Source organism: Budorcas taxicolor, chromosome 8 (genome assembly GCF_023091745.1).
Source record: "Budorcas taxicolor isolate Tak-1 chromosome 8, Takin1.1, whole genome shotgun sequence".
NCBI lineage: Eukaryota > Metazoa > Chordata > Mammalia > Artiodactyla > Bovidae > Budorcas > Budorcas taxicolor.
This window is the reverse complement of record NC_068917.1, coordinates 78,762,805-78,776,866: the sequence shown is the minus strand read 5'-3', so window position 1 is coordinate 78,776,866 and position 14,062 is coordinate 78,762,805. Positions and strand designations below refer to the sequence as shown.

At 50.3% G+C, this 14,062-nt stretch overlaps 1 protein-coding gene across 1 annotated transcript; it reads left to right on the top strand.

The window, feature by feature from the left end:
* The first annotated feature begins 1,584 nt into the window (after nt 1-1,584).
* Nucleotides 1,585-3,147, top strand: CCL19 (C-C motif chemokine ligand 19). The gene is made up of 4 exons (XM_052645428.1): nt 1,585-1,645; nt 2,583-2,709; nt 2,937-3,030; nt 3,121-3,147. The coding sequence occupies exons 1-4, from the start codon at nt 1,585-1,587 to the stop codon at nt 3,145-3,147; spliced, it is 309 nt and encodes a 102-aa protein (XP_052501388.1).
* The last annotated feature ends 10,915 nt before the right edge of the window (nt 3,148-14,062 follow it).

Sequence of the window (14,062 nt, the reverse complement as noted above, 5' to 3'; positions counted from 1 at the left end):
TAAGCCCGTGGGTCACAACTACTGAAGAACCTGTGCTCCACAATGCAAGAAGCCACCGCAATGAGAAGCTCACACACTACAATGAAGAGTAACCCCCGACGCGCCACAATTAGAGAAAGCATGTGTGCAATGAAGACCCAGTGCAATGAAAAATAAAAATAAAAAAATTATGTTTTAAGAGTGTAAATCTTAAAAATACCTGGTTCAAGACACTGACTTGCCTTGTGACTTGTGTTCTGAGCCTCATTCTTTATGTGTTTTTAAAGGCGATAATAATATGATAATATAGCTACTTCCTAGTTTTGTTGGGACAGTTAAGCAAAAGTAATAGTGGTAAGCTCCTCGGTACAAAATCTAGCATACAGTAAACAATCAGAAATACTACTACTGCTTTATTATTAATGGATAAAAAGAAAAATAATATCGCTTTGCTGCCTTTTGGCTAAGATCAAGTGTAGGAAGAAAAATAAGTCAGAAACTTGTGAGGGAAACACTCCCCCATCCAAAAGAGAGTCCAGGACTTGAGTAAGGATGGCTGAATGGGTGTCCCACGTATTAACTTCTCTTTTGAGGCCTTCTTTTCTAGTCTATCTCTGGTCTCTTTCCTAAGGATGGGAAATCACTTGTCCTGTTCCTCATCAGTCTATTCCTTGAAATTTGGGGATTTGTGTGAATATGAGCTGGCCAGCCCCCTCTCCTTAAAAATCCCCTCTTGGTTCCCAGGATCCAGAGGAAGGGAAAGCTGAAGGGGGCTCTGCCAGGCCAGGCTCCATCCAGCTGTTCTGTTGACCCAGGTGTTGAGCACATGAAAATGGTGACTAGAGAAAGGGGCAGTGCTTGCTGAGTCAGGAGGTCGAACCCCAGGGGCCTGAGATGTGGGAATGGGTGCTGGGCCTCCTTCCAAGGAACATTCCTTCTCAACTCTCTTGTCCCGAGGGAGAGGTGGGTTCCTAGATGATGGATGGGCAGGCACTGTGATGACCTGGGGAGGCTCTCCCGGCTCCACCATTGTTCTGAGGACACCAGGGGGGCTTCTGTACCACCACCAGCACCAGAGACAAGAACCACAGAGAAAAGAGTGAGGAAAAGGCAAGAACCCAGGGAAGGGGGCACACCTCCTCACTGTGGTCCCTTGAAACTAAACATCACTTCTGGAGGCCAATCCAGTGGCTGATGATGCAAATGCCACTGGATAGGTGACAATGTGAACTCTCTCATTCTCTCTCTCTTTTGAGCTGACAGCACAAGGTTCCCTGCTTTCAGCCAGACTACAGACTGCTTAGTGGGTTCTTAGAGCTGAAGCCAAGGAAAACAGAGAGAGGAGAGGGGGGCAGGGTCAGGTTCCATTAGACAGAGGGGGCCAGAGGGGAATCCACAGACGGGACTTGGAGGGGATTTCTGAGTGGGGAAAGTGAAAGTTCCGGGCCATAAATAGAAGGAGGCCCCGGCTTCCTCTGGCTGCCACACTCACGTTCCCAGATCCCTTCACACCCTGCACTTGCCAGCTGAGCCTTGACTTCACGGGGACTCTGCCCAATTCACTAGCTCACAGCTCGCCGCCAGTCAGCCTTCCACTCACTCTCCATGGCATTCCAGACAGCCTCACTGCTGGCCGTCAGCCTGCTGATCCTCTGGGTCACCCCTGGTAAGACTGAGGGAAAGCTTGGCAGGGGCGGGGGCAGGGCTGGTGGCAGCAAGGAGTGGGATGTCTAGAGCACAGACTGCTTGCCACTGGATGTGAGGGACCCTGTGAGTCAGGGTTGCATGTTTCAGTGACCCTGGCGGCTCCCTGTGCCTGCGAGTGGGAGTGTACCTGAGCCCCCAAATTCCAGTGTGTGTCTGTCTCTTGGTGTATCCGGAGCCTATGACTCCCTCTCTCTCTGCAGGCTCTATTGCCTGCTGCCTCAGTTTCCCAGGCAGGAGAGAACAGTCTATACTTGCTTAAGGTGGGGAGAATGGGAGACACTGAGCCAGGGCTAAATGATCAAAAGTTTTAACAATTCCTAAATTCTACTAATGTCATCTTCCTGCTGCTACCCTACCCCCAGCCTGTTCCCCACCCCACATTCATCCCCCCACGGACACTGTGACCAGCATGAATTCTCCATCTTAACTTCCTGTGGGGAAGTTAAAAGGACTTGGGAGAGAAGTTGGGGTGATCCAGGTAGCAGAAAGTCATCTGTGGGGCTCAGAAAAACAGTTGTTGGCAAATAGTGCTTCAATTTATTTAGCAACCACAGGTGGCGCTAGTGGTAAAGAACCCGCCTGCCAATGTAGGAGACATAAGAGACATGGGTTTGATCCCTGGGTGAGGAAGATCCCCTGAAGAAGGGCATGGCAACCCACTCCAGTACTCTTGCCGGGAAAATTCTACTGACAGAGGAGCCTGGTGGGCTACAGTCCATGGGGTTGCAAAGAGTCGAACATGACTGAAGCAGCTTAACATGCAGGGCCATATTGGCGCATACTGGATGAGGATTAATCTGGTCCAGCTGCCGCCACCCCCAGACAGATGTCCTTAACACCAGTGAGGGCTATGACCGCCTCAGGATCCCTGTATCTTGACACTAATCCCACCCTAGCTCTGGGAGGTGCCAACGACGCTGAAGACTGCTGCCTATCTGTGACCCAGCGCCCCATCCCTGTATTCCTGGTGCGAGCCTACCGCTACCTGCTCCTTGAGGATGGCTGCAGGCTGCCTGCCGTCGTGTGAGTTTTAGGAGGAGCCTGTCTGGCCTCACATCCCCCATCTGCCCCTGGTGAAACCCACCCTCACCTCCTTATCTCTCTTCTCCTTGCCAAGCTAAACCCCTGCAAGGAAGTCCCTGAAATAGGTTCCCAGATGTGATCCCCAGTCGCTGTCCTTCCCACCTGGGCCTGCTGGGAAACTGGGTTCCAGGCCTCTGTTTTCTCTGACCTCTGACCTTTATCTCCAGGTTCACCACGCAGAGAGGCCACGAGCTCTGTGCACCCCCAGACCAGCCATGGGTGGGCCGCATCATCCGGAGACTGAAGAAGAACTCTGCCAGGGCAAGCCTGACCCTCCCCAGCCCTGCCTCCTCCCTCCAAGCCCCTGCCCAAGACCCCAGTCCGTGACCTTGCCTCTCTTTCCTCCCCCAGAGAAGAGTTCCAGCAGTTACCCAATGACAGCCCAGAGAGAGCCCTGTGTTCCGGAAACAGAATGTGAATCACTGAAGCCCTGGGGAACCAAGGACCAGAAGGGAGAGACCAGGCCCCCTGCCCCCCTGCATCAGACCTGGCCTGGCTGCAGCAGGGCAGGAGTGTCATTGTGAGTGTGAGTGTGAGCGAGGATGTGTGTGGTGAAGATTGCAATGTTTCCAATAAAGCCCAGCTGGTCCCCCATGAGTCTGTCTGTCTGCCATGTGTTTGCTGCCTGTCGGGGAGGACTGTGATAGGAAAGGGGAGACAGAATGGCAGGATTCGTCTCCACTCTGCAGCCTGAGCAAGTTCTACCTAACACTCTGTGTTCTCAGGATAAGCTCCCAGGATCAGGCCCCACATCCTCTCCCCTCACAGCCCTGTCACACTCCAAGGCTCAGCAACACTAAACCTGTGTCAGTTCCCTAAACGACCCAAAACTCTCTCAGGCCTCCAAGTGTTTGCTCTCCAGGACAAGTGCTCAAGCATCCAGGTCTCTCAGGGATCTGCTGTTGCTGGAGGCAGGGAAGGGAGTGGTTGGGAACCAGCTCTCATGGCTAGGGGAGGGGCAGGGGCCCAACTCTATTGCTGGAGGTGGGGGGTTGGTGGGGGAGGATCCATCCACCCACACCATTCCCACTCTCTGGAACACTCTTCTCTCTCTTCTGCCTGCCTGGCTTCCCATCTGGGTCTGGATGACTCCTCCTCCAGGAAGCCTTCCCTGACTCCTCCACATAAGGTTAGGAAGCCTCCCTCCCTCCCAAGCTCCCAGGGCCCTCTGCTCCTCTCCTCTTGCAGCACTCAAGATGCTGAGTTATAATTGCTAGTTGTCCGCCTTCCTGAACAGGGATCACATCTATTTTGGTTGCCTTTGTCTCCCTGGTGTCCAGCACGCTGCATGTTTATCTGGAGAACAGATAAATATGTAAGAAAAGGCTCAGCAGCCAAGAGTGAGGGCCCATCTGTCCAAACAGAATCTCACCTCCCAACCAGCCTCCTCTGTCGCCCACTCAGTCTAACCCAGTTCCAGCCCCAGCTGGGTCCATGTGGCAATACTGGGGCCCTGCTTCTCAGGGATACTGACAGGCAGATCTAGGAGTCAGAGGTCAGAGTGGGAGAGGGAAGAAAAAGGAGCAGCCACAGAGCTGGGAGATTCAGCTTGGGGGCACCCACCACCACTTCATAGCCACATGGGCTCCAGGGACTGAGACCAGTGGAGTCGCAGGGAAGGAGTCTCAGCTCTGGGAGATGAAAGCTCTTGACTCGTGGAACATCCCAGAAGGCTCCTCTGGGAGGAATGACCTCCTCATGCTCGGGAAGTCCCCTGGGGAGACTGGCTGGTCTCCTGACTATGGCCCCTAAGGGCTTGTCTGACAGGAAGCAGCAAGTCTGTGCTCTTGGTGTTGGGAATGACAGGATGTACACCACACTGAGCATCCTCGTCTGGGAACAGAGGCCGCCACCATACCATATACCTCATCTGGTAATCAAAGCACACCTGGGCAGGCCTGGGCAGACAGGGGAAGGAAGCAGAGGTGAGGGGGTTGTGCCAGCCCTCCTCACTGGACTGAGAGCACAGCAGCTTCTTTCTCACCTCTGCTCCTAAGAGTGGGTGTTCAAAACCTGAAAAAACCTCGGAGACACAGGAGTGGGTGGAAAAGGGATAGTTTGCAAGAACAACTGGTATAGCCAGGAAACTTGGCTCTGCTACCTGTGGGAAACTACCCATCCATTCATGCATCCATGCACCCATCCATCTAGCTGTCTCTGCATCCATTAGAACTCCACCCATCCATCCACCCGTTCCCCACCAACTCATCCATCCATCCATTAACCCATCCATTAAGTCAGCCAACCGTGAAGCCCAAAAGATCCCTTTGGACCTGTGCCCTGCACCACAGCAGGCAGAGGACAAACACAGGTGGGAGCCGGGCACATCCCCACACATCCTCAGTTCCCAGTGAAGCAAAGCGGAGTTCAGTCTGCCACTGGGGCAGATACAAACTCTCCTTCTGGAGGCTTGAGAAAATAAACAGATGGAGTAGAGAAGGCGAGGGCAGGAGTCCTGAGGAGGTGTTACTAGGACAGAGCCCCCCCAAACACACCACCTCCCTGATACTGCCACTGTCGGGGGAGGGGACACAGGAACAGGTCACAACTCCCCAGTCCTGTTTCTACCTCTCACTGTGCAAATCCGGGCAAGTCCTTTCCTGCACTGCCCCCTCCAAGGCCTTCCTCCCCATATCTGTCATGTGTGGGCGACAGGAGGGGGTGCTGAATTTTTAAGAGTCACTCCAAGAAAAGACTTAATTCCTAACTATTTGAGTTTTAGGCTAATCCACCCTCCCAACGCTCACACAGGCTCCCCAAAGTCATGCACATTCAGAAAGGTCCCCATTTCCCCAGGGACCCAGGGACCACCCTCTAGGAACGAACCTGAGGTTCGGGAAGAGAGAAACCAATCCAGAAGCTGGTGAAGTGGCTTGAACACTCCCCTGCTGGACCCTGGAGACCTGGAGGAGGAAGAATTTCCAGGAAGCCCAATCCCTCCCAGCTCTCCTCCAGCCAGTGCCCTCCCTCCTGGCTTTCTCCCTCCTTCTTTTTCCCATCCCTAGCTACCAACCCTCCTGGGCACTGGGGCTTCTTCCCTTATCTCCCTGCCAGACACAGGAGGGCTTAGCCCAGCAGTCTGTGACTTGTCCAGATCCACTTCAAAATTCTCAGCATCTGATTTCTTCTAATCAATACCTGTTTTGTTTCGCTGTGATCCACTGACAAACGCTGAGACTTTATTTCTCCCAAAGTTCTGAAGGGCCAGCTGCCGACCTGCCTGCATGACAGTGATGAAGCTGCCAGCTCTCTCTCTGAAGGATGGGGTGGACTTCTGGCTCCCTTACCAGGATATGGGAGCCTGCTGCCTGCCTCTAAGTGGACACCTTCCTCTCACAGGAACACGATACTTGCTATGAGTTTAAGGCCGGCAACTGAGTGGCAGCTCCCTACCTGAAGGCCTGTGGTCCCAGCAGCCTACATCTCCCTGAAGGGACCTGACATTCTTGCTCAAGGAGCTCCCAGCTTTTTTATCCACTTCCATGGTGAATATGGAGGTGAACGGTATGGGAAAGAATCTGACGCTGGGAAAGACTGAGGGCAGGAGGAGAAGAAGGCGACAAAGGATGAGATGGTTGGATGGCATCATCAACTCAATGGACATGAGTTTGGGCAAATTCCAGGAGACAGTGAAGGACAAGGGAGCCTGGTGTGCTGCAGTCCATGGGGTCACCAAGAGTCAGACACAACTGAGCGAATGAACAACAAAAACAAATGGTGAATATGGTGGACAAAAAGCTTCCTGTCCACAGGGGAGTTCCCTGGCAGTCCAGGGCTTAGGACTTGGCTCTTTCACTGCTGGAACCCCAGTTCAATCCCTGATCGGAGAACTCAGACCGCACAAGCTGAGAAGAGCCAAAAAAAAAAACTCCATGAAACAGTTGCCAGTGAAGAGGACTGGGCCTGTCCATCTCCATTGCCAACATTGTTCTGCCCAGAGCCTGGCACAGAACAAGGCCTAGCGCACAAATGATTATCAAACAATGGAATTAAACTTGACCCTTTCCCACGATTACCCCACCACCACTCACACCTGGAGCACATCCAGTTCTCCAGACAGCGGGGCTGTCTCTGTTACATGGCTAAGTGTTTGCTCAGAGCCAGCTCCATACGGTTTTGATCAGATTTTCAACATCTCATGTTCAATTTCTCGGCAAGCCCCCACCACATAACCCCTTCTCTGGCATCCGGGAAACTCAGAAACAGACAGAAAACCCTGGAAATAAGAACTTCACTGGGGAGCAAGACTCCCAAGTGGGGAGTTTCCTCCAAGAGCCTCTCTGCCGTAATAAACAGGCACTTTTCTGGTCAGAGAACTTTCTCGATGGTCCCTGAGACTTTCTTTGTCCACGTGGGAGGACTTGGCTTGGTAGTACTAACTAAAACACCCCTAGTGCTTACTAAGTACTAGACACTGCTCTTCAAGTGCTGGTATCATTCTTAAGTTGTAGCTGGGGTAACTGAGGTGCAGAGGTTAAGTAACTTATCCACGCTGCACAGGCAGTAAATTGGCAGAGCTGGGGGATCCCAGCTGGGCAGTTCAGCTCCAGAATCTGTACTCTTAGCTCCCACACATACCACCTCGCTGACGTGACTCACCTCCTAAGTAAAAAATGGGCAATAATACAGCAGGGGCAGGTCTGAGGAAGGGGCCCTCAGAGAACATGAGAGCCACTGCTTTGAGGGCTGGCTTTGGGCCAGACTCCAAGCTGAGTCCTTTATGTACATTATCACTGCATCCTCAAACAACCCTATGAGGTGAGATCCCTCATCCCATTCTATATAGGAGGAGACTGAGGCACAGAGAGGTAGAATGAGCTCTCGAGTCCATTCGACTAGTGAGTAGTAAAGCTGCGACTGCAGTCCAAGTCTGCCTGGCAGGTATCACTTGAGCTGAGGGCTGGCAGCTGGGATGGCCAGATTGGATGGAAAGGCTTGGCTTCCTAGGAAGAGCTGGGAAAACACAAAAGAAGTAGCTGGTCCTGTGGCTAAGACTCCATGCTCCCAATGCAGGGGACCCAGGTTTGATCCCTGGTCAGGGAACTAGATTCCATATGCCGCAACTGAGTTTGCAGGTCACAACTAAAGATCCTGGGTGCTGCAACTAAGACTTGGCACAGCCAAATAAATATTTTATTTTGAAAAGGACAGAAGAAGCTGGAGACCTTGGGCAGGATTCCAGTGCTAGAGCTCAGACACAGATATGCCCCTTGGAGGCCTCCTGGGCCGACCTCTCCAGCAGAAGGGGAGCCTCCCCTGAGCATCCAGGAGAAAGTGGGCACAGGTTCTCCAGGTCTGCTCAGGCCTCAGTTTTCCCAAGAGTGGAGAGTGGAGAAGGGGCTTAGGCTACAACTATGCCTATTTTCTTACCTCCATTCCCAGGGGCGTAGCAGAGGCCAGGACCTGGTAACATTGAAATGAAAGCGGGAATGGAGGGCAGGGCTGGGACCCAGAGGGCAGGGATAGGAGCCTGTCTAGGGGTTTGGTGGGCAGGACTTCTGGAAGGAGTAGGCCTCTCGGGGGCCTCTAATCCAGTCTTGCTGGAACCCCTGCAGGGCAGAGCATCTGGGGGCTGCAGGGGTGGGATCAGACTCCTGAAGAAGCCACTCTGACAGTTACTTCCATCTCCTGAAGGCATGGGCAGGATGGGGAGGAGGACAAAGGTAAGGGTGGAGTCTGAGGATCAGAGTGGATGGGGAAGTCAGATCTCCCACCCCACTTCTATCCCTAGGACCATTGAATCTTCCATGGCTCAAAGGGGAAGCAGATGTGGGCTGCCCTGCAAAGTAGTCCAGCCAAAGTAGGATGGCTATAACCCTAGAAGCTTCAACACTGCCCTGCCAGATAACAGGACCCACCCCACCCCACCTTCCCACAGTTCTGGATCTCAGAATTGCACTCACTGGAAATCTGGACCCATCACCATCAAAACCTCTATCACTGTGCCAACCTCATACCTGTCAGACCATGATTTCAAGGATCCTCCCCCAAGAGGAAGGCACCCCTTCCTACCTGTAGGGGCCCAGCACTGTAAAGCCCTTTATCAATTAAGGAATCCTGGCAGATATCCCATATATATTGGTGTCCCCATTGCTGACAAGACCTCCATTCATGTCAAGGTTCCCTCATTACTATCAGGACACCATTCCTCTTGGGAAATACTATGCCTGTCAGAAATAGCCCAGCCTGTCAGGCAGGACGGGAGCAATGTGCTGCTACAAGGACACCATTTTTGCAAGTAGCCCATATAAATGGCACCTCCTGGCGTGGCAGCCCTAAGAGGATCAATGAGTCCCCTTAGGGTCAGAGTATCTGTTAATGTAGTGTGATTTAAAGACTGCCATGACATAGAGCCCCAGCCCTGGTGAACCCTTGTGTCTAAAGTGATGCCACACCACTGTCTGGAACTCAGAATATTTATTCATACCAGGCACTGTTCTAGGTGCTGGTGGTACAACAGCAAGCAAGACATACTATCTTGGGCTTCAGGGAGCCTAATGTAATCTTTTGGGGAGTCTACAGTGGAAGATAAACTCTATTGAAAACTGAGACTAATATAATAGGAAATCCCTCAAACATACAAAGGGGTTAAGATTGTGGGCAGTGGGAAAAAAAAAAAAAGATAAATATCTCAATAGTTCATCCTATGGCTTTCCAACAACAACATGCATCCTTCTTCCCAAACCCTAGACTTAACATTTTAAGGGTATCATCTAATGTAAGATCATTTTTGTCTATACGACCAAAAAGATGCACTGATCCCCAAAGATAGACTCTTCAGCACCTTGGCAATTGCCACATCTGTCTTAGCTTGGGCTGCCATAATAAAATACCATGGACTGAACGGCTTAAACAACATTTATTCTCTCACCGTTTTGGAGGTTAGACATTCAATATCAAGGTGCCAGCACTGTAGGTTTCTCTTGGGAGCTCTCTTCCTGGCGTGCAATGCCCACCTTCTTACTATGTCATCACAGGGCAGATATCTGTCTCTTTCCTCCTCTTCTTTGAAGGCCACAGTCCTATAAGACTAGAGCCCTACCCTTATGATTCCATTTAACCTAAATTACTCCTTAAAAGACCCTCTCTCTAGACACCATCACATTGAGGCTTAGGGTTTCAACATATGAATTCTTGGGGTCACAGGACACAATTCATCCTACAGCAAAAGCCAAATCTAAATCCAAGAACTCAGAATGACATCCATCCGTCCTCTAGTTTTGTTATAATCTCATCTCCCTATTCTACAACACATGGTGATCACCGGCAGCACACCTGATTGGCCAGGACAGGCTGGGTGATGCTGCAATAACAAATGACATCTAAATCTGAGTGGCTGAACACAACAAAATTCTATTCCACCTACATACCAGGCCTGCGGTGGGTCTAGGCAATCTCTAGTACAGCTGTGCTCCATGTGGTGGCTCAGCTCAACATTCCAGGCTGCTTCAATCCCTTGGCAGGTTCTTTCAGATCAACACATGTTTCCATGATGACTCCAGCCAGGCAAGACAGCAAGGGGAACCCTTCCTTAAATGCTCCTGTCCACAAATGACACACACCATTTCTGTACACATTTCACCAGCTAAAGTGGGTCATACACCCATGCCCAACTTTAAGGGAGCCATTGCCAGGAGGGGAGGCAAACCAGAATCTTGGTGAGTGGTAGTAATATCACCACAACAACTTGTATTCACGAATGGAATAGAACTTCTCTGGTGGTTCAGTGGTTAAGAGTCAACCTACAGGGAAGGGGGTTCAGGATGGGGAACATGAGTAGACCCGTGGCGGATTCATGTTGATGTATGGCAAAACCAATACAATATTGTAAAGTAATTAGCCTCCAATTAAAATAAATAAATTTATATTTTTTTTAAAAAAAGAGTCAACCTACCATCTAGAAGGGTGGGATGGGGAGGGAGATGGAAAGGAGGTTCAGGAGGGAGGGGCCATGAGTGTACCTATGGCTAATTCTTGTTGATGTATGCCAGAAAACTGCAAAATTCTGCAAAGCAAATATCCTTCAATTAAAAAAATAAAGTGGCAAAAATAAAAATAAAAGAATCCACCTGCCAATGAAGGGTACACCAGTTCAACCCCTGCTCCAGGACGATTCCCCATGCCAGGGGGCAACTAAGCCCGTGCACCACAACTCCTGAGCCCATGGTCCCTCGGGCCGGTGCTCCACAACAAGAGAAGCCACCACCACGAGAAAGCCATGCACGCCAGCCAGAGAGTAGCCCCCACTTGCCACAACCAGAGAAAGTCTACACGCAGCAACGAAGACCCAGCACAGCCAAAAACAGAGTAAATAAATAGGGAAATAAACAAATAAATGAAATAAACCTCTCATTTTAAAAAAAAAGAATGGAATAAAGGGGGATGAAAGAAAATAGGAGTCAGTTAAAGAAATAAGGAATTACACAGCCAGGAAGGAAGTATGAATAAAAGCTGTAGTCAGTAGTTCTGGAACTAGTCCTAGGGCTTAACTAGAATTTATTATTTCTTTCTTATATTAGTTTTCTGCTGCTGTGTAACAAATCACCACAAATTTAGCAGCTTCAAGCAGCCCAAATGTATTGTCTCACAGTTTCTGTGGGCCAACGGTCAGGTACAGGTTAACTGGGTCTTCTGCTCGGGGTCTCATCAGGCTGATCTCAGGTGTCAGCCAGGCTGCCATCTCATCTCAGAAATTCTCTTCCAAATTCACTGGGTGTTGACGGTTGTGGTTTTAGGACAGAAGCCCTGAGTTCCTAGAACTGCCTGCAATTCCCTGCTCCATGGCCCTCTTCACAACATGGCATTTTGCTTCTTCAAGGGCAACATGAGAGCTTCTGCTGCTGCTGCTTATTTCTTGGCTCTGGACACCATCACCAGCCACACAGGCCACCTTCTGCTTGATTTCAGAGACCCTTGTCTCCCGCACTTCTCCTGAGAAAGCTCAGTTCAAGCCCAGAAACACTAGGGCCCAGAGTGGCCAAAACTACAGAAAATGAAAGAGAGCGGGTGTTCAGGAAATCCTGGTCGGGGCTTTACATGAAGCTCCCGAGGGCAGGAGTCAAGGGAGGAGGGTGCTCGATTGCTCAAGACTCCCTTCCCCTTCTGATGTACTGTCACCTCCAGAAGTCCTGTGCAACAACTACCCACACTTGAACTTAAGGGCCACCTCTGCCCTGTAGGCTGGGCCAGGACCCTCTGGGTAGGGATAGAGGGATTGGAGAATAAGGGTGGAGCAGTGAAGCAGACCCCTTCCTAGGATCGGGGATTTCCAGAAGCTGAGTCATCTGATTTCTTGCTCATTTCCAGCTTCTTTCTGGCATAAAGAGGGTTCAGGCTCCTCAGGCTAGAGCCCCACTTCCACCAGCCACACATTTCATTTTCTCTGTACACAAGACGCCCTCTGCAGGCGCCAGGAGGCTGGCACTCAGGCCAGGAGCCTCACTCCCCATTTCCCTATGCACTGATGCCCTCTACAGGCCATGTGAGGTCAATAGATGGATTAAACAGTTCGTCTGGTTAACATTTTACGCCTGCTCTCTGTGTGTGTGTGTGCGTGTGTGCGTGCGCGCGTACACACACATACACATGAACACACAGGTGGGTCACCTTTACCCACATGCATATGTCCATACCCCCACACATATACAGGGACATAATCAGTCACACAGCCAACCACTCACATCTATCAAGGACACACCACAGACACTTAAGTACATAATCACAGGATGGACACAAGGGCACATATAGACACAGATACATTACTACACACACACACTGTCATGGGAGCAGGCACAGAAACACACATGGACATAATCTTTCCTCTCAGAGAAGGGTATTTGTTTGGAAGGAAAAGGTTAAAAAGCTACCAGGGAAACAGGGTAATAACCTGAATTGTGGGCTTAATAAAAGAAGGTATTTCTTTTTAATTAATTAATTTATTTTATTTTTGGCTCTCGCTGGGTCTTCCTTGCCGTCCGTGGGCCTTCTCTAGTTGTGGTGAGTGGGGGCTACTCTCTAGTTGTGGAGCTCACGCTTCCCATTGCTGTGGCTTCTCTGGTTGCAGAGCACAGGTTCTAGATGTGCAGGCTCAGTAGTTGCAGCACATGGGCTTAGCCGCCCCGCAGCATGTGGGATCCTCCCAGACCAGGGATTGAACCTGTGTCCCGTGCATTGGCAGGTGGATTCTTAACCACTAGATGACCAGGGAAGTCCTAATGGGGACTGTTGACTAGACAGCCTTTTGTTTTGCTAGGCACTGGCAGGCTGGTTATAGTTTTGGAACAGTGCAGATAAGAGATGGGGTAGGGGCTTCCCTGGTGGCTCAGTGGTAAAGAGTCTGCCTGCCAATACAGGAGACACTGGTTTGATCCCTGATCTGGAAAGATCCCACAAGCCACTGGGCAGCTAAGCCCGTGAGGCACAACTGAGCCCATGCTCCTAGAGCCTGGGGTCCGCAAGGAGAGAAGCCACGGCAATAGGAAGCCAGTGCACCACAGTGACGAGTAGCCTCCACTTGCCACAACTAGAAAACAGCAAGTGCAACAGGGAAGACCCATCACAGCCATACATAAATTAATAAATAAAATTATTTATTTTAAATAGTTGAGGTAGAGCTACTAAAAAGAAATTTGGAGTATGCAAGAGCTTAATCTATATAATTTGCATGAGAGCTCGTTCTTAGAAGCTCCTGAGTTCAGCAAGCCAGACTAAACGAACCCCACTGCATTGCAGACACCCTAAAAACAGAGAGGCCTTCTGATATTGGTAATTCATGGGAGGTGATAAATGAGAAGGGGGGATGGACCTAAGCACCACTGAACACCCACTCACGGTGAGCCAGGCACATGGACTACCTCACAAGATACAAATTATTCCCATTTTACAGATCCCATTTCCTTGACTGTCCAGGGTTCTAAAACTGGATTCAAACACAAGAGTTTGAGTAAAAAATTCTGTTGTTTCCACTACATGAGTAATGGCAAATGCAAGGGATATAGGTTTCCATTCCTTACTCATGTTCCCAACAATGACAGAATGTATGCATCTTCCCCATTGATCCAGATCAGGGATTGGCAAGCTATGGCCCAGCCAGCCTGCTGCCTGTTTTTGTAAATAAAGCTTTATTGGAATACAGTCATGCCTAATCATTTACGTATTGTCTATGGCTACTTTGGGGCTACAGAGACAGTACAGCCTGTAAAACCTTATTTATTATCTAGACCTTTATCAAAAAGGTTTGCTAACCTCTGATCCAAACCCAGCCTCAAATGGAAGTTAACAAGTCTTATTGCCC

What these genes read in the sequence shown, in the direction of transcription:
- CCL19 (XM_052645428.1), top strand. Translation starts at nt 1,585, where the DNA reads ATGGCATTCCAGACAGCCTCACTGCTGGCCGTCAGCCTGCTGATCCTC. An exon ending in GATCCTCTGGGTCACCCCTG is followed by an intron (nt 1,646 to 2,582) that starts GTAAGACTGAGG and finishes ATCCCACCCTAG; the next exon opens with CTCTGGGAGGTGCCAACGAC. An exon ending in TGCAGGCTGCCTGCCGTCGT is followed by an intron (nt 2,710 to 2,936) that starts GTGAGTTTTAGG and finishes CTTTATCTCCAG; the next exon opens with GTTCACCACGCAGAGAGGCC.